The sequence below is a fragment of the Manis pentadactyla genome, chromosome 12 (assembly GCF_030020395.1).
Source record: "Manis pentadactyla isolate mManPen7 chromosome 12, mManPen7.hap1, whole genome shotgun sequence".
NCBI lineage: Eukaryota > Metazoa > Chordata > Mammalia > Pholidota > Manidae > Manis > Manis pentadactyla.
The window spans coordinates 101,748,959-101,769,479 of record NC_080030.1 but is presented as its reverse complement, the minus strand read 5'-3'; the positions used below and the strand labels follow the sequence as shown (position 1 = coordinate 101,769,479).

Here is a 20,521-nt window from a genome sequence, read left to right as displayed (position 1 = left end):
TTATGTGCTCTATAAAAATACCTTTTGCCTTGAGCTTTATGAGTTTATAAATATATATATATATATATATATATATATATATATATATAAAATATATAAAGATGTTATACCAGCTTATGCTTTTTAGCCTGACCAACCTATGAAATAATTTAAGAAAATGAACATTACCCATGAATGTAAAATTTAAATAGGAAAAAATTTAGTGATTCCTCTAACAATTCTAGTGTACAAGAAAGAAGCACTGTGGCTAGTTGATTTTGCGTAATAAACTTGCTAATGCACAATTCCAGAGTTCCAGAGGAGGAAACCACTTCAGGCAGTCAGGTGCTTTGGGAAAGGGGAGGCCGAGGCATATGTGGTTTATACAAATTCAGGTGATCCTCCTCTTTAGCCCTGCTTAGGAACCAAGTCCAGTTTCCTCATTTTACATAGTAAGACATTAAGTATCATTTACCTTTTTTGTGGGTTACAAAGTAAAAATCCAGGAACTGAAACAAGTCTTTCGGTCCCCTAGTCTCTTACCAGCGCACCACACTGCTGCTTAGCCACAGTATAAGTGGATACTGTAGGAAAAGTTTTCCCTATATTTTACAATGAAAAATTTCTAACTGGCATTGTAGGGTTCCTTGAGTGAATTCTCAGAAGTTTTCAAGTTTTCTTTTAGACAAAAATATTTTAACTTTATGTTTTCACTTCAGGGTTCTAAAATTAATACAAGGATATTTGGGCTTATGGAAGGGATCACCACTATATAATTTAATTCAGCCACAGGGGCCGGCCACTGGCTATACCAGTTTTCCCTATCTCTGTACTTGGAAACTCCATCACTTAAGTATTCAATCCAGAAGCCTGGCAATGATTTTATTCCCCTTTTTATCTTATATTATTTTGTAACCTTTAACAAAAGTAAACAAAATGGGATAATGAATTTCTGTGTACCCATCACCCAGCTTTAAACATTACCAACTCATAGCAAGTCTTGTTTCCTTTAGACCAGGATTTCTCAGTCTCAGTACTAATGTGTTTGAGCTGATGATTCTTTGTTGTGAGAGGTCACACATTCCTGTACATTGTAGCATCCTGGCCTCTACCCACTGGATGTTTTCCCAATTGTGACAACTAAACTATCTCAAAACATTGCCAAATGTCCCTTCCAGGGCAAAGCTGCACCTCCTTGCGAACCACTGACATACCCTCACCTATTTCCTCTTTCCCATGGCAGTTATTGTGACACTCACCTCCCCCTTTTCTTTTATACCTAATTCTTGGCAGTTTCTACCTGAACATACATAAGTAAACAAATCTATTCATTTCTTTCCAGATCCACCACTTCTTTCCTGATCTGCTTCTATTTCTGATGTCCTCCAATCTGTCAGGGAGATATTTTTAAATGTAAATCGAACCATACCACTTTCCTACTTAAACTCCCCACTCCATTACCCTTAGGATAAACTGCCGAGCTTTAATTTGAATGATAAGGCTCTGTCTGTGTGAGCTGTCCCCTGCTTAAGTCTCTAGACCTCCCTGGTGTCTCACCCTGTAATACCTCTTGCCCGATAATATAAAGACAAAAGTAGGTAAATACCAACTTTATTACCTGATGTGCAACATTACTGAAGATGTTTTCATAATATTTGCTTACATTTTGTATTTTTTCAGGTGTTATGAGTGTGGTGAAAAATTATCAACACATTGTAATAAGAAGGTTTTGGCTCAGATAGTTGATTTTCTCCAGAAACATGTCACTAAAACACAAACAAGTAAGTTAAGCAGTCTATAAGGAAATCTGTATTAAAGTATAGTATTTTTTATTTCATGTAGAGTTCATCAGTTTGTAAAGAGTAGCTTAGGTTTTGCTGTGACCTCTCAGGACTGGTACCACGCCTCCTTAGGTAGCAAACCTGTGACATCATCTTGCTACCCCACCACTATGAGGAGCTGGAGAGGGACTAGGTCCTTGGCTTTTGAGTCAGACAGTACCTAGTTGGAATTTGGCTCCTCTTAAATCACTTACTGTCCATGTGGCTTTTACTCCTTAGTTTCCTTACTTAAAAAAATCAGAATGATAACTCTATCCTGTGGGGTAGTTGTGAGGCTTAGAGATAATGTTTTCTAAGGATCTTGAAATGTATCTAAAACTTCTGAAACACGTGTTTATGAAATACTGTTATTTGTTACATAATTGTAGTACAGTTCTGACACTACCTACCTGGTGTTAGGCAAACCTTGCAAATAAAGGGGTCCATCCACAAGATTGCCCTTACTTCCACAGACACCATCTTCACACTTAGGGTCTCGGACCACCTGCATTTCTGACCAACTGGCTACAAATTCTGGCTTCCCACCACCCTTGTAGGTTTAATAATTTGCCAAAATGACTCGTAGAACTCAGAAGAGTGCTTATACTTAAAATTGGTTTATTATATTAGAAAAAAAAAGATACAAATCAGAATCAGCAAAAAAAAGAGACCCACAGGGCGCATTCTGGGTAAGTCTGAAACATGAAGCCCCTGTCTGCGTCCTATGGAGCTGGGACACGTCACATTCCCTGCCCACTGATGGGCAACAGTGTTCACCAGGAAGGCTCACTGGAGCTTCAGTGTCCAGAATTTGTACTGGAATTTCATTGCACAGGCATGACTGAGTGAGTTATTGGCCACATAATTAAACTGTCCCCAGCACCCCAGCCCTGTAATCACACGGTTGGTGTTTGGGGCGTGGCAGGCTCCCGTCCTGAGTCATCTCAGAGCATAAACTGTCCGAGGGCTCACTCATGTCACTCTGGAAGTCCAGGGAGAAGTCCAGGGTACTCAGGAACCTGGGACAAAGGGTAGCCAAACCCTTTATTGTACATGAGTTTTCCCTATGTACACATTATATGCTTTGTTACCTAACATGTAAGCAGCACATATGTTAACATAAGTTAGAGTATATAGAGAAGCAGTTTCTTGATTCAGAAATATGAGGGGCCTACCATAAGTCAGGTTTTATAGTTTTTTCAATATATAGTGGTAAAAAAACAGTCTTATCTTGCCTTCTTGGGGTTTAGAGTATAGGGGGAGAGACAAGAAAATAAGCAAATATAGAATAGTATCTGATAAGTGCTACAAAGGAAAAGAGCAGATTGCAATAATGGGTAATCTGTTGGTCACAGTGATCAAGAAAGGCCACCGTGGCTGGAGGTGGTTTTCTGGGAAAGAGTAGAATGAGATGAAGTTAAGAGCTGGGTGGGCAGTACCATAAGGAATTCCACAGTAAAGAGTTTTTATTTTATTGGAAGTGTAGTGGAAACTATTAAAGTGTTTTAGCAGGGGAGTAACAGTCATTTCATCATTTTAAAGTAAAGGTTACTCTGCTGCATGGAGAACAGACTCGGGGGTTAGGAGTGGAGGGGGGTGATCAGTAAGAAGGTGGAAGGAGGTTACTGTGCTTAGAGCAGGGGAGGCTAGTAGAGGCATGGTGGATGGTAAGTGGACTAGAGGTGCGTAGGGGGAGTGGGAGGAATCGTACAAAGCTCAGGATCGTGATTAAGCAGGTGAACGGGCGTGTATGGACATGATAACTTTTAAGTGCTTTTAGAGCAGAACTGTACTGTTTAGTAGGGGGCATCCGAAACTGAAAATTTATATAAAAATATGGTTATCGGCTGTACTTTTTGTAGCCCAGTATACAACTGTGTTGGCTAGCTATTGCTCTGAGACTGTCATGGTCAAGAAATTGGAGGTGGAACTGGAGGAGGCGAACTCAGGGTCCTGGTCAGCAGGAGAAATGATTAATTTTATTTCTCATTCATTTATTTATTCAACAAACATTTATTGAAATCCTACTGTGTTCCAAGCACACTACCTATAGCTCCAGTTCTGCTCAGAGAAAAAACCAGAATGATATGGTGGCGATAGACATCTGGCGCTTCAGGGACCTGTATTGGTCTTAATGCATCTCCTGAAAACTGCACATTAAATTTGCTCTGTTGGTCATAATAAGATATGTAGGGATATAATGCCCAGCATGGCAGAAAGCACAGTGGTAGGAACCATTTTCCCTGGGTGTTTTACGTTAGAGTTTCCTTGAGGTCAGGAACAAAGCCAGTCTGATTCCATTCAGTTTTACAGAGCTCTAGGATATTTCTTACTACCCGGCCTGTAAGGTAGGGAGCATGGAATGGTGCAGGAGAAGGAACGTGGGCCTGGAGTCAGGGGGGGGGTCTGGCATTCAGATCTGACCCTTCCATTCACTGGCTGTGTGACCTGGGGCAGATTCCAGTTTGAGCCTCATCTGCTTCAGCACTTTCTCCCTCTTTCCCATGGTGCTTCGGGGACTGGAGGTGAATAAGACCATTCCTAAAGAAGTTGAAGATCTAAAAGAAGGAGTGAGATAAAAAAGTAACGATGATATAGAAGCAGAATAGAATCTGTGCTTTGAGTGGCGTTCAAACAAAGCCCTTCAGATAGTGAAAGAGGGATGTAATATCCAGTCGAAAAGAACTCAGAAGGATTCGTGCATAGCTGGCTTTCCAGCTGACCCTTGAAGGGATGAGCTTCGATAAGCAGAGGTGGATGAGAAACCATTTCTGGTGGTGGGAAGCTTTAATCGTGCTTTTGCAACCATGCCTAGCACCTGGAACTGCCGAAACAGATTTTTGAGGGAGCTTGAGAGTACAGAGAGCCTTCAGCGTTAGGGAGAGAGTTTTGAATTCAAGGTTTCCAGAAGTTCTAGGGCAAAATGTCATTATCTTTGTATTCCAAGCTACAGTATCTCTCAGGCAAGTTTGATTTAAATTCGATCCTTTGGCATTCAGAAGTCAGTTTGTGGGGATCGTAATCTGCTGTATCTTTCTTGCATGAGGCTTTAGCGTCTTTTTATAAAATATTTAAAAAATCAAATATGAAAGTTGCTATGAGGTTTGTAGTTTTACAGCTATTTTAAGTGATAATTCTGAAGGATGTAGAAATGTGAAACTATCGGTATATGGTAATTCAAAGGGAACGTGAAACTGTCTATATTGTGTTTTGGGGGGTGGAATAGAATGATTTTAAGAGATTCATGTTGTGTTTTGCACTAAGTAAAAATAACAGAGGAAAGCCTATAAAACTTAAACATGTTTTCAAGTTATGCAGTGCCTGAGCTAATTTGTTGTCTCCTACATCTAATTCAGCTTTTCTACATGAGAAATAAAGAATCTGGTGCCCCCTCCATCTCTAAAAACAACGAGCTCAGTGAATCTCAACTTTTAATCTCAGTAGCCCTTTAGACTCTTAAAAAATTATTGAGGACTTACAGAGCTTTGGTTAGGTAGGCCACATCTATCAACATCTATCATATTAGAAACTAAAGCAAAATAGTTAAAATATTTATTAATTCACTGAAAAGCAGTAATTCCATGAGATAACACAAATAACATATTTTTAAGAAAGACAACTCATCCAAAACAACACAAACTTAATAAGTGGCATTGTTCCACATTTTGACAGATCTCTTTAATCTCTTAATAGAAACAGCTGGGTTCTCATATCTACTTCTGCATTCAATCTACTGTGACAGTACGTGACAGGTAGTCTCCAGAAAACGGAGTCATGTAATTGAGAATGAATGAAAAATTTTTAAAAAGCAAAGAACATCTTAGCCGTATATTATGGAAATACTTTTGACCTTGAGGGCCCCAGAAGGAGGAGGATATGTCTTCAGATCCACTTTTAGAACTGCTGAGCTCCCACATTTCTGTCTGTATTTTCTTCCTTCGGCCTTACTGCCCTTAGGCTCAGCTCAACTCCTACTTTAGGGACACCTTCCTATTCCTTTGTCTTATCTTTTCTACCATGCAGCATACCTTAGAATGTAAGGACACATGGTTTTGTGGTGCTTAACTGTCATGTGTGTAGGTGTCTCATTTATGAAACTGTGTGTTCCTTGAGGATTGTACACTGGCTTATTTTCTTTTTGATTGTCATGCAGCAAAGCAGTAAATACTTGCTGAATTGAACTGAACCAGCATGTGACCAGGTTTTACTGAGGAAGTAGATAAGCTTTGCATTTTCACCAAAAAAAAATCCTGAATATTAACATCAAACTTATTTTTGTTATTCAGTTTGAGTTTCTACCTTGTACCAGATCCTGTGCTAGAAATTGGAGATGCAGTAATTAATGAAACAGACCTATTTCTCATTTCCTACCCTCATTTAGTGAGGAATATTGACACATCACATTTAATTAGAATTATTTTGTTTAAATAATGCTGTGGCCTAGCACAGAGGATTCTAGAACACTTTGGAGTAGTAGCCAGCCTAGACTGGATGAGCCAGGAAGATTTTATTTAGAGGAAGAGATTTCCAAGCTGAGAGCTGAAGGTCATCTAGGAATGATCCAGGCAAAGAGGGAAGGGGTGTGTTCCAGGCAGAGGAAACACCCTTCAATGAGGGAGCTGGGAACGCTCAAGGAATTCTGCAGAGCTGCAAGGTTGAGTTTTGTGATGTTGGGGGAATGGTGAGAGGTGTGACTCTAGAGGTAAGTAAGAACATATATTGAAGGGCCTTGTAAGTTTAGTTTGTCCTGTAGGCAGTAAGGAACCACTGGTAGATTTTAACCGGAGAAGTGGAAGGTGAGTTTCATGTTTTAGAATGGTCCGTAGGCTATCGTATGGAATTAGAGAAAAATGCCTTTGTATGTATACTTGCCCACATATGCGGCAATATCAATTTATTATAGGGCTAAATAAAGATTTCTAGGGCTGATGGTTAACGTAGGAGTTAGTAAAATTTTGAGAATAAACAGGTGAATTATTTTTGGTTCCAAAGTAGAAAAGTAGTGGGACAGCAAGCTTTTTTCTTATTACTCATTCTTTAAAGATTAAACTTCTCAGCTGTAGAAATGGTCACATTACATTAATACTACATGACTGGTTTAGGTAATTGCATTAAGCAGTTGAGGAAATCCCGGTGCCGGTTCCCAGAAGAATGCTTCCAGCTGTGTAGATTTCACATCTGATGCTAGGATTTGTTTTAGGAAAAAAAAAAAATCCCCTTTGCGCCCCCACCCTTCAAACATTTACCGGAAAACTAAATACAAATAAAATCCCCATGTAATGAAAAGGTTATATATAACACAAGGTTGAAAAAGAAAAGAACTTCCTTATGAGACCCAGAAATATGCATTATTAAAAAGCGTGCCAATGTTCTCTCAAAGGCTGATGAGGTTTGCCACTTTGATAGTCTTATAAATGTCACATAAGTATTCTATAAACACTTACAGAATACAGGAATTCCTGGTGAAATAATATCGTTGAATATTGGTTTGTTTTTTGTGAACTAGATGGATGATTGACAATCCCTATTCTTTTCTAAACCAGTAAATTTGGCCCATAGTTTTAATACTGGTGGGATGCCATTTTCAAAGAGCTCAGAGGGCATAGAATATTCTGTTAAATTCCTTAAGCTTATGCTCTTGATGTAAAAAGACATGAGTTATGTTGGTTATTTTGGTTTTAAGTGTAAGGTTCTTGTATCTTTTTCTGAAATAAGAAAGTAAATAGTACATTTGGGGTCTGAACAATGTATCCGAGGATAATTATTGTGCCCTTTTACAGTAACAATTTGAGTGTGATGTAATTCTTTAACTTTTTTTATAAAAAGAGTAATACATTTTGTTTTTCCATAAAGTGAAAGTCTTATGCCTACGAAATTTGCATTTTCAAAAATACGTACTAAACATAGTTATCTCCATGTGAAAATGGGGTTAGGGACAAAAAGATATTGGATATTTAAAAAGCAATTTGTTGTTTCCTGAGATTTAAATCCAGGGTTCCTCCAATTCACAGATCTGAACTATAGAATAGAAAATTGAGTGACTTATTTTTTCAGCCCTTCTGCTAACTAGGACCCTTCCAGATACATCAGGAGAAGTGAATTACATACAGTGGGTGCCTGGAGCATTAGGGCTTAATTTTTTTAGCATCCCTATGAGAAAGGCTGCTGTAAACTGCTTAATAAAGTTATAAATGCACACACCAAAGATATCCAGCAATTGATTACATCCAGCTTTTGCTTACAAATAGTGGCCTTTTCTTTCAAACCACCACTAGCATTGCGTTAGTGTTTTAAGCCATCATACTTATTAACTTTATCATCCATTATTATATAGACAGATAGTACATAGAGGTTAAGTGTGTGGATTCTGAAACCAGACTTCGTGGGTTTGAACCTCCCTGTCGCTAACTAGCTGTGTGTCTGGATCTCATCATCCCTACAGTGGAGACAGTGCTAACTGGGGAGATAATGCTCTCAAATGCTTTCTTTATTTAATTCATTTTTTATAATCATTATTTTTATTGAAATATAGTTTATATACAATATTGGTTTCAGATGAACAACTTAGTGGTTCGTCAATTACATCCGTTATTAAATGCTCACTGTAAGTGTAGTTGCCATCTGCCATCACACAGACACTGCCCTATTATGAGCTATATTTCTTCATCCCTGTGACTAAGTTATTTTATAATTTGAAGTCAAACTTTCTTTAAATAAGCATACTGCCAAATAAGCTTACTTTCCCCAGGCCTGTGAAAACTCAGGAAGCGCCAGTGTTCTTCTGGTTTAACCCAGGCAAATCACAAATATTTATACTTCTGTGAAGAGAGAGACACGTAAAAATTACTTGGTTGCATCCACTGTTTGTTGTTCTCAGTTTTCTCCCATGATAAGCAAAGCTTCATTTCTGTGTATTTGTGTATTTTATTTTTGTAGGTTAAAATTTTTTGCAATTTCTGGCCAATATATAAACATGTCTTAAGTTTTTATTACTTTTGTTAAACTCTCCTCCAGAAAGATTACGCAAAAGGTAGAGTTGACGAGAATACCCATTTTTTCTGTACTTAACTTTGCTTACAGTTTTAGGTTTTTTTTTTTTCTTTTTCAATAATGAAATTTTTAATGTTATCACTGCCAAGCCTACTAATCTTCTCCGTAATGTTTTTTTTAGCCTTTGGGATCGTGCCTTGCAAGTCATTTGTATTCTAAGGTTATAAAGATATTCACCTAAAATTCATGGTACATTACTTTTAAAAATATTTCTGATTTAATATCTGTAAGCTTTTTTAAAAAAAATGATAATTATGGGATATTTGTATTGGAGTCATTTTTACTATAGAAAAATTTGAGATAGTTAGAATTATTTTTTAGACAGTCTTAGTCTTAACCAGGTTGTTGAGAACATTTTTTCTTTCTTTGCTGGTGTTTCAACCAGTTTCCTGGTTTGCAAGACTAACAGTATGTACAAAACGTGTCAGGTCCACTCAGTTAGCCAGCAGCTCTTTGAGTACTCAAATTAGAGATTTCAAGGTTAACTATGGAGCTAGAAAAGAGCTTTAAAATGATTAAAAAGTTTTCTCTCCATGTTCTTTGCATTCTGGACTCTGTGTTATTTTATTATATAAGTGCACTGTCTGATGACAGTGTTGGTAATATAAAGAAGATAAGTAAGGCGAGATAAACACTGTTTAATAAAAAACCTTCTAACTCTGAAATTCTGTGATTATTCTTTCCAGTTATGGGCATTTTATGGCTTCCAGTAAAACTTGAGAACAAAACAAATGATTGATAATTAAAATTTTGTATAGTTTGTCCTTTTTGTCATTGTGGTAGCCATGTCCCTTTAGTTTACACTATACTCCAGAATATCAGCAAGTTCAGCCCGCAGCACGTCTGGTTCTGTGTTTATAAGGGAAGAGTTCTTCAAGCAAATACGATGTAAAATCACTGCCAGGCTGAGAAAGCTCTGTTGTCCCTAAAAGTGAAACGATCAGTAGTCATTCGTAATTAGAAGTAATACATTGTTTTAAATTAGTACGCACATACCTGCTTGTGTGTCGAATAATTGAGAGACTGATGCACACAGCCTTGTTGTAAACTAGAATCTTAAACTCTCGGCTGACACTTTTCATAGTGAGCAAATGTACATGTGTACCTATTTTCTAAAATTTTACTAAGATGTTATGAATTTAAGGCTTTATATCTCTCTTGCTGTTCACTGTCAATTCCTTGTACTCTAATCATAAATCATCAGCAATGAGGTATAACTAATTACAGATAGTGGTTCATAAAGGACCTGACACACAATGGACATTTGATAAATTGATTGAATTTGAATTGTTATGTTTTATAAATGTGCTATTCAGTAAAATGAAAAGCTTGTGCTTTAAATAAAACACATTTAAATAATTCTTGAACATGTCCTAGTTTTTAAAAATTATGTGAGCTACTTAATATTCAAGTCTAAGGGGATAATTAATTTTGAATATATTCTCCCAGACTTACATGTAAAAGTCAATAAACAGACCCTCACCACTTGTGTGAAGTGGCTATTTAACCATGAAATAAACGATTTTTATTGCCGCTGCCGTGTGGATATGTTCTTTCTGGCAGCACTGTCCATATTTGGTGGCTTTGCATGGAGAGCCAGGTGGTGCTGAAAAGCGTCACACAGTGAAGCGTGGATATATCTGGGTTCGACATTTGTCATCCCTTACTGCTGAAGGGAAGGGCAAAATCTGTTTTTCCATATGTTTATGCTTTTTTTTTTGCCTGCAGGTTTGTCCAGATGGTCTTATGAACATTGTTTACTTTAGGATGCTTTCCCAGATGTTTTGAAAACTGATGAGTAAATATGGTTTGCATGTGACAGTTGAAAAAATACTATTCTTTTAAGAATAAAATACAATTTATTCTTGGAAGTATTTTCCCAAGTGGATTATATATATTCATATATTTATTTATATATAGTTATATAGTCTATATAGTTTATTTCCCCCAGCAATTCTGTTTTCATATAAATAAACTAAAAAATATTAAGGCAACACTTATTTAGAATGTTAACTAAAGGAAATAACTTTTGAGGAGTCATGTATCTTCAGGGTTGCATACACCCAAATCTGTAGGAATCTTGCCTTACTATTTTTTTTAATAATTCTTCTCATTATACATAAATCACCGAAGAGAAATTAAGTGGTAAAATGGCAGTGGACGTATAATCAAAAGGTTATCATGTGACCTTGGGCAAATCATTAGATCTGTTAGAGACGAGTTTTGTAAATGTCAAATCTGAGTAAGAGCCTTGCTCAAAAAGATGGAGTGATGCTTGAATTTACTTACTCTATCATCTTTAATCACTGCAGAATCACTAGGAAACCATCTAGTGCAACATCTACCAGAGAGCCTGACACCTGCTGATTCTAGGCTCCAGTTGGAATCTCAGATATAAGTAAAAGGGGGACTGCTTCTGGGCAAACCCAGCCACACCCCTGTAGGGCTTCCTCTTGTCATGCTGTGCCTTTTAAGCTTCTCCATTTGCTCTGAACGTTTACTTGCAGGTTTGAATGCTGTCTGGCCTTTTCCTGCTTCTCCTTTTTACAATGCCTGGCCTTTGTACTTCAGTGACCTTCTCACTGATTATACCAGCCTCTGCCCCCAGGCTCCAGTATGGGGTTTAATTCTTGTCATTTGTTCTATCTGGAGGACAGGAGAAGAGGTCTATCTTGAAGATTCTTTTCTGTGTTACCTAAGAATTTAAGGGTTAGGAGTTTAAAAATATTATTCAGTATCTGGAGAGCAGGCATCCAGCAACAACCAACAATGTTTACAAAATCAAACAGTAATAAAGGGAAAAAACAGGTAATAGGGTTTATGACAAAGTATTGCATCACAGAATAGATGAAGGGGTAAAGAGGTACAAACATCCAGTTAAAGAAAAAATTAGTCACAGGTATAAAAAGTACAGTAGAGGAAATACAGTCAATAATATTGTAAACTTTGTATGGTGACAGATGGGAACTACACTTACCATGGTAAGCATTTTGTAATATATATAATTGTTGAATCACGCTGTTGTCCACTTGAAACTGATGTAATATTGTATGTCAACTATGCTTCAATTAAAAATAAAAGTATATTACATCACAGAATGAAAGTTAAGACTTGAAAGAAAAATTTTTTCCATGCAACAGATTTGCTTAGTGAGAAAAATATCTTAGAAACCAGTTCACTTTTCTCAATAAGATGTCTCCATGTGTTAAAAAGAAAAGCCAAGAAATTGCAAAGACCTCAAAGTCAGTATAAAACAAAACACAATAACAGTTAAGAGAATCCAATGAGAAATAAAGAGAGAAACTTGAGAAAAAAAAAAACCATAAAGTACAAGAAATGATTAAAGAGAAAAAAAGTGAGAGCAGATAAACAATGGACATGAAGGATAGCTTGTGAAGATACAGGATTTGGGCATAACTAACAGTTTTGGGGGCCTCTCTAGGCTGTTTTCATACTTACATAGTGTGAAAAAGGTAAAATACCAAGAATATGGGACATAGGTACATGTTTTGGGCTTACTGGCTTTGCAAATAGAACTCATTTAATCTTAAGAAAATCTTATAAGAAAATGTGTTGATAGTCCCACTTGATTGATCCTGGAGCTCCGCATCTACATGCCTTTTCTTTGGCAGAAGTCACAGGTGGCGGCGGGTCAGGCCTTATCCGAACCAAAAGGATGTGTGTAACATCCATCCGCTTACACCTGAAACTTGTTTGTCTTTATGGTGTTTGCCCCCGGCTCCTGCCCCTGAGAATGGGGCCACCTCCACTCCTGTTCATCTGAATGCTGTTGTTCAGAAGGGCAGGATGGGGAGGGGATGTCTTATTTCTTCTTAGGAGCTCATCAGACCATAGAGGGCTAAGGTGCTACTGGACCTGGTGTCTAGTCGTGTAGGTTTTCACTAACATTGAATTTTTACTATGGATGTTTTCCCCAGCATCACAACTCCCCTGTGAAAGAAAGAAGTGGGAAGAGACATCTCCATCAATCTGTTGGAAGAGACGGCTGAGCATTTAAAAGTTTTTAGCAATGCAAGGCAATATGTCAGTATTAGATAAATATAACTTAATTGCAGAGAAACTGTAAAATCTGAGAGTGAAAGGAATTTAAAAGAACATTCTGTTTAAAAGATTTGAGAACTTGGGAGTTTCCTGTCAAACTTCAAATTATAATTTTGATTCAGAAAGTAATATGCTGTTAAGTAATCATGCTCATTCATAAATATTAGACACTGTTCTAATATTAAATTCATAGTATAACTTTCAAATCTGTATCAATTACACAAATCAGGAAGCCTAAAACATGTACCTGTGTACCATATTCTTAGGTATTTTACTTTTTATATTATAGTTGTGTTCAATTTTTTCAACTTTTTTTTTTTTCAACTTTTTATATTGACAATTCTAAACTTACAGAAATGTTCAAGAACAATACAGAAAATATTGCCACTCTATGGTGATTTTCTAATTCCATCATTTCTTCTGTTTATTAGTTGGCATTCTCTTATAAAGAAGAGAATTCTCCCCATCTCCCACCTCCCTAACCTCTCATTTTAAAAATCTATTAATTATCGATTCAGGCTCATGCTCATGTTTTTCAGTGAATAATAATCTATTCCTGCCCTTCCTTATTTTGAATTTCAGATTGTCCCAGATTGGACCAGTGGGAACCCATTCAAAGTGGCACCTGTTTTTGACATACTCCACTTTTTTGTGTGTATTTCCTTATAGGCCCATTTTGTCTCCTTGCTGTCCCAGGTTTAGAATTAGCCTTTTCTTCAATGAGTCTTCTTTCCTTTTAGTGGGGAATGGTATTTAGAAACCAAGATCTGGATGTTTTCCACTTTATTCATTTAGATTTAATTTTTAAAGTCATCTGTAATATATTCTGCGATGTGGCATGAGGTACAGATCTGTTATAGTGAAAGGAATTAATTGCTTTAGCCGTAAGGTACAAAGCCAGAGACATTTGTTTGTGTTTGTGTTTTTGACCTTCTGTAACACTAATTCAGGGGGAAATAGTATTTAATTTTAAGTAAAATAGTTGATTATATGAAATGATAAATATTTAATTTTGTATCTCACATCAGTTATGTTTTCTCTAATGTAGGTGCATTTGCTAGAGTCGTAAAGCTTGGGGAAGAAAAATGTGAAACAGGTGAAAAAAAGAAAGGAAGAACAGCCAGCAGTGTGGCTGCTGTGAAAGGAATTATGAATTTAGGAAATACTTGCTTTTTTAATGCTGTCATACAGGTAAGAGCCATCAGAAATATTTGTAAAATGTAAAAGATTATTTTAATTCATTTGTATTTATCAGCACACCTGTAGATGGTCAAGCGACTGCTACACATTCCTGTAGGAATTTCTGTTTTCTTTTTTCTTGTGTTAGACGATCTCCAGTCATTGCCGCACCCATATACACATCTATTTCCACAGGGCTTCGGAAAGGTCTTGTCTGTATTTCACCATGGCTCTGTCAGTAATGCTGGCGCTTATTAAATGTAAAATGTATGCAATTAGATTTTTTTAAAGCTATAACCCTTCCATAAAATCAGAGGCATATTACAACGGAATCAGACGAGTTTACTTTTATTTCCTTTTAGAACTTGGCACAGTCTTACATTCTCATTGAACTGATGAGTGAGGTGAGAGAAAGCGGTACAAAACTCAAGATTGTTCCTTCTTCTGACTCTCAGCTGGTGAGTAGAGCTGTGTCAGTAAGAGCTCTCTGCAGATGAGCCCCTGATGGTGCCAACGTCTATCTTTCCTGTTTTGCAGAACTGTTAGCTGAGGTGGTAGTCAGAATTTGGAAAAATAATGTCAACGCATCTGGTGAAAATACACAGTCAGATTTAAAACTTCTAAAATTATGACTTTAAGCTGTGTTATGGCTCAAACATAGCAGGGGTCAAACACAATACAAAAATGTTGAGGCAGCTTTCAAACAAACATACTGGAAAAAGCAAAAGGGGTTTGACTTTTGTTGAGAAAAATGTCTAGGACTCCTGTTTTGTAGTTACTGATGACATTTGCTTAAATAGAGCATTTTTGTTCCTTATAGATGGGTTTAATTTTAATAGCACTGAAAGGGATTTTTTGGAGCCTAGTCTGATACTGGATTTTTATTCTAGTGAGAAACAAAAAACAAGAGCAGCCCCTGACATTCAGAAGCTGGCCCGGCGCCCACCGCTAGGCCCTGTTGTTCCAACGGTCTCGCAGAGTAGCAGCCTCAGGCTAGGTTATTCTGAGACTGATAAAATGAGACAAAGCAAGCCCGCCTCATAATTTTGTCTGAACACAGACAAAAACAGGATTACTGTACCACTTAGAAACTGCCAAATGCCCTCTCTCTCTCAGGCAAAATGAGTGACTGCTACTTTTTTACAATTTGTAGTTTTGTCCTCATTCTAGTCTCCCCACAAAAGGTAAGATTTATCAAGATACCCAGTCTTTGAATTATTCCACTTTCTAGTAAAACAATGAAGCAAAACTGAAGGAACAAAATAGCAGCAGACTCAGAGACTCCAAGAAGGGACTAGTGGTTACCAAAGGGGAGGAGTGGGGGAGGGCGGGTGGGGAGGGAGGGAGAAGGGGACTGAGGGGTACTGTGTTTAGTACACATGGTGTGGGGGATCACGGGGAGAACAGTGTAGCACAGAGAAGGCACATAGTGACTCTGTGGCATCTTGCTGCACTGATGGACAGTGACTGCACTGGGGTATGGGTGGGGACTTGGTAATATGGGTAAATGTAGTAACCACATTGTTTTTTCATGTGAAACCTTCATACGAGTGTATATCAATAATACCTTAATAAAAATTAAGAAAGAAAAAAGAATTATCCCACTTTCTGACAGCATCCAGTTGAGAGCAGCCCTCGGCTTCTTTAGACTCTCCCCCAGGTTACCCAGCCAAAGCCCAGATCCTTTCCTGGTTCTTCGGATCCCCTCTTCCTGAGATACCCTGTGGTTTCTCCAGGGCGAGTATTCTCTCCATGCAACAGTAAACCCACCTGGTCCGACTACCGTTGAGTTCCTTCTGGTCTTCTTGCTGGAAGGCACTGACACTAGTAATAATGATTTTGGTTAGAAATTGATTTGTATTTGTGCGTTTTAGAGGAAAAAAGAGGGTGTTTAGCTCATGATCTGCCTTGTGAAAACACTTAAGAGAAGTCCCCCAAATTCTTGGCTCAATTTTGTAATCTTAGATTTTTCTTTCAAGGGGGCCATTTTGAAAGACAGTATTGTGTTTTTTTTGGTTTTTGAAAAGTCAGTCTGTAAGCCCATTGCCTGTTCAGCCCCTTAAAATGTTTATGGTAGATCCCAGTGCTGTCTTCTCAAGTGCAGTGAGTTAGTGAAGAGTACGGAACGGAAGTTAATGCTTAGTTATTTGAAAAGAGTTCCTGTTAAATGTGACTGAATGTTAAGTATTTCACGTGTGGACTGTGTCTCAAGATTACTATATGGCAGTTCAGTGTTATAGCCGATCATTTTAGGTTTGTGTCATTCTAAGAGAGAAAGTTTCAGTCTTAGGTCTTAGGTTTTTAGGACATGCAGGCGACCTGAGCTGTGGGGCCGTCCTCGCAGATCCCTGCTGTGAATCACCAGTTTTACTTTTGTCCTTTGTAATGTGCCTTTGGTTTCTCGAAGAGAAACTGTGCTAGCTTGAGCCCCTAGTAGCATGGATAGTAGAAGTGATGAGAGCAAACATACTTGCCTAAACACTCAAATTAGGAGAAAGACATTTAGTCTTTCGCTATGATTAGGAATGAAGTTAACTGTAGGTTTTTCATAGGTGTTCTTTTTTTTCCAGTAACTGCAAATTTGCACTTTTTGACTCCCTTCATCCATCTTTCTCCATCCTCCCATCTCCTACCTCTAACTACCACCAATCTGTCTCTGTGTCCATGAGCTTAGGGTTTTTGTTTTGTTTTGTTTTATTTGTTCACGTATAAGTGAAATCATATGGTATTTATCTTTCTCTGTTTGACTTTATTTCACTTCACATCCAAGGTCCATCGCAAATGGCGAGATTTCATTCTTTCTTATGGCTGAATAATATTCCACTGTGTGTATGTGTGTGGAATATTATTCAGCCTTAAACTGCATTTTCTTTATCAATTCATCCTTCAATGAGCACTTACATTGTTACAATATTGGGCCTATTGTAAAGAATGCTGCTGTGAACATGAGGGTGCAGATACCTTTTTGAGTTAGTGTTTTCATTCTTTTCAGATAAATACCTAGAAATTTAAAAGTTTATAAAGGTAGAGTTTCATCGTGAATGGATGTTGAACTTTGTCAGTGCTTTTTCTGTGTCTGTTGAGGTTACCATATGGTTTTTCTTCTTTGTTCTCTGTTAATGTGGTAAATTACATTGATTTTTTCAAATGTTAAACCTATCTTGTATTTCTGGGATGAACCCCACTTAGTTATAATATATTATTCTCGTATGTTGCTGGAATCAATTTATTAATATTTCCATGCATATGAGCAATAAGCTTGCTTTCAAAAACTTTTCGTTAAACTGAAATATTCACACAGAGAGGTGTATGTCCATCCTAAGTGTATAGCTGATGAATTTTCACAAAACGAACACACGGAAGTGAAACCAACTGAAATGTTCTCTGCTCAAGAAACAGAAGAGCAGCTGGACTTCCCTTCAGGTCGCCTTCCGTTCACCGCCTCCCTAGCCCGCAAGGACCCCTACTCACCTGGTTTCTAGCAGGACAGATTAGTTTTGCCTGTTTTACTAGTATATACAAATAAAATCACACACTATGCACACTTTTGCATTTAGCTCCTTTCTGTCCAAGATGAAGCTTTTTCTTTTCTGATGAACGTGTGTGAGGTTCGTCCATGTTGCATTCCTCATCAGTAGACTTTCTTGTGTTTTTGAAGTTTAAGTGTACTTTTAAAAACCAAGGTTATTTCCTTGCTTGATCATGAAGGTTTTTAATGTTGTCTAAAAATGCTTTCGTTGGGAGTAGGGGATACGGCACCTTAGTGCTTGAGCTTTGAGACTGCTTTGATTTTGCTTTTGACCCTTGAAGTAACTTCTAATTTATTTAACATGGTGAAGAACACTTTTGATATTCAAAAACTATAGAAAATTATAGTCTATCCTTTCTGTGGTGTTAGCTAGATGGTGGGTTTTTAAGGTTAGTTGATATGAAATATGTATATATGTAACAAGGATTTTATGAATACATGAATGACACAACATATTCAATAATTGTCTTAGAAGATAACATTCTGTAATGTTCCAAGATTATATTTGGGATCTGCTTTTTATTCATTTTTCGTAAGGAGAGGGGGTTACTAGTGAAGATAATATTTAGGAAACAAAACTTGATGGGGAAATAAATTCTAGGATAAAGGGGTTGATTCTTCACACAATTTTAGCTGTTTTTGTCAAGCTTTATGTCTATCCTTTAAGAAGGGGAGAATGATGTACCACTTTTGTGACATAATTTCCCATTCTTTATTTTACGAGTTACAATATCTGGGGGAAAGAACTGTATGGAGCTTTGCTAATAAGCATAATTTATGATTACATGTGAAGATGTACAAATATCAACTGGATGACTGATTTTACTTTTAGGAGAGTACATTAAAGGACAGTAAGGAGCAACTAAGGATTGGTGGTTTCACTCTTAAGCTGATAGTTTATTAAGTCCAGGGCAGGGTATATGAGAAAACCTGTGTTTTTCAAGGTAAGGCATTTAATTCCACTTTCCATCTTTATATCATTTATATATGAGGGAATAAAGGTTCTTAGTATACTTGAGGCAATTTACTTGACATCTTTAAAAAAATGTGTTAGATTTTTAATAACATGTTATTTTAAAATCGTGTATCTCTGAAATAGAATTGGTCATGTTTTTAAAGGACCCGTTAGTGGTGGAACTCTTGAGCCCTGGACCACTGACCTCAGCCTTGTTCCTGTTTCTTCATAGCATGAAGGAGACTGAAAAAGGACCACTTTCTCCTAAAGTTCTTTTTAACCAGCTTTGTCAGAAGTGGGTGCATCTATATTCTTAAAATAAGTAATGATGAGTTATCAAACAGTAGTATAGTTTTACTGTAACAGTGATATTATTGCCTAGACTATCAAGAGAAAAATAATTTGTTGCAGCTGTATGCTTTATATAAATTATATCACATAATACTCAGAAGTGTTTGTTTATCCCCATTTTATGTATTAGAAAACTTAAGAGATTCACAAAAGTTTAATAGGGTACCTAGTTCCATAGTGACAAAGCCAGGATTCAGTAGCAGTCTGTCTTGCCTTAGAAGGCCATGATTTCATACCATAGAGCAAGAAAAATTAAAGAATTGTAAAAACCTAAGAGGCTCAATAATAGGGTATCTAACCTAGTTTCCTTATTTTTAGAGATGAACTTTGAGACAAATAGAACTTAAGTGAATTTCTCAAGATATTTTAGTATGTTTAAAAAGAAAATCCTTGTGTGCTTGGAAATAAACACATACCATAAAGGACATGACTTAACTTTAATATATTCATTCATTCCTTCATGTAGAAAAATTGATGAATCTAGCGTACTTATAAGGGTGCTTACTAGGATCCAGGTGTACACAATATATAATATATTAAAAATGGACCCTGTATGGAGCTCATAAGCCAGTTCAGTCCACAAGTACTGAAATATGTAGAAAAAAATTCATTAAATGTACACTTGTATTTTTGTATATCTGCAAACTTTAAAGTTTCATTTTAATTTACACTATTTATCTGTACCATGGCATATTATATTATTGAATTTTATCTCATCGAATTGTTAGCAATGGTAATATCTTTTTTAAATTCCAGTTTTATTGTGGAAAGGACACTTAACATGAGATCTACACTCTTAAAACATCTTCAGTGTGCAGTAGATGATTGTTGAGTATAGGTACAGTGCTGACCAGCCGATCTGTAGAGCAGGTCCACCTTGCTTGACTTCGACTTTACGTCGGGGGTTTAGTCACTCCTTTCCCCCTCCCCCCAGCCCCTGGTAACAACCATTCCACTTTTCAATTCTTTGACTTTAACTATTTTAGGTACCGCATGGAAATGGAATCACGCAGTACTTGTCTTTCCATGACTTACTTACCTTAGCTTAAGGTGTCATGGTAGTTTACATGTAGTCCAAAACATAGAACGTTTATTATCTTTTTCACTTGCTTGGCAAATGCTATTTTTTCAAAGCCTAAGGAACAAAAAAGCCCTTGAGAGTCTCAGAGATATGTGTGCCTCATAGACTTCAACAGGTTTTAGGACATTGTGTGCCTTAGAAATTTGTTTTTTGACTCTGCCCAAAATAGCTTTGTTTTTTATCCTTTTTTCTGGTTTTATAAAGACCTGGAAGGATTTTTTAAATTAGAGTTAAAATAATAGGTGCTCATAGATAAAAGTTCAAAGTACTATTATCTGTTCCTTATTCTTTTCAAAAGTGATTATGCATACACAGATGTGTATACAAAGTACTCGTAACTTGCTTGTTTTGCTTAATGTATTTTTTACATCTTTCCATTTAGGACATGTGAATATAACTTACTTGATTTTACATAAGTAAATTTGTGTGTGAGTGATGTCTATATATGTATATAACTTGTACTTGTGAGAGTACATCTGTGGGATGATAGAATTATTCAATCAAACATTATTAAG

General features: G+C 36.9%; 1 protein-coding gene across 4 annotated transcripts in view; it reads left to right on the top strand.

Moving 5' to 3' along the window:
* USP45 (ubiquitin specific peptidase 45) overlaps positions 1–20,521 on the top strand; it is a 57,268-nt gene that overhangs the window by 9,714 nt on the left and 27,033 nt on the right. For 3 of the 4 annotated variants that reach the window (XM_036890410.2, XM_036890409.2, XM_057489446.1), the window contains exons 5-8: positions 1,660–1,760; positions 13,960–14,102; positions 14,453–14,548; positions 18,739–18,869. In XM_036890410.2, the coding sequence (XP_036746305.1) occupies positions 1,660–1,760; positions 13,960–14,102; positions 14,453–14,548; positions 18,739–18,869 (471 nt within the window). The remainder of the gene's footprint in view (positions 1–1,659; positions 1,761–13,959; positions 14,103–14,452; positions 14,549–18,738; positions 18,870–20,521) is intronic. The other variant, XM_036890411.2, reaches the window with a different exon arrangement.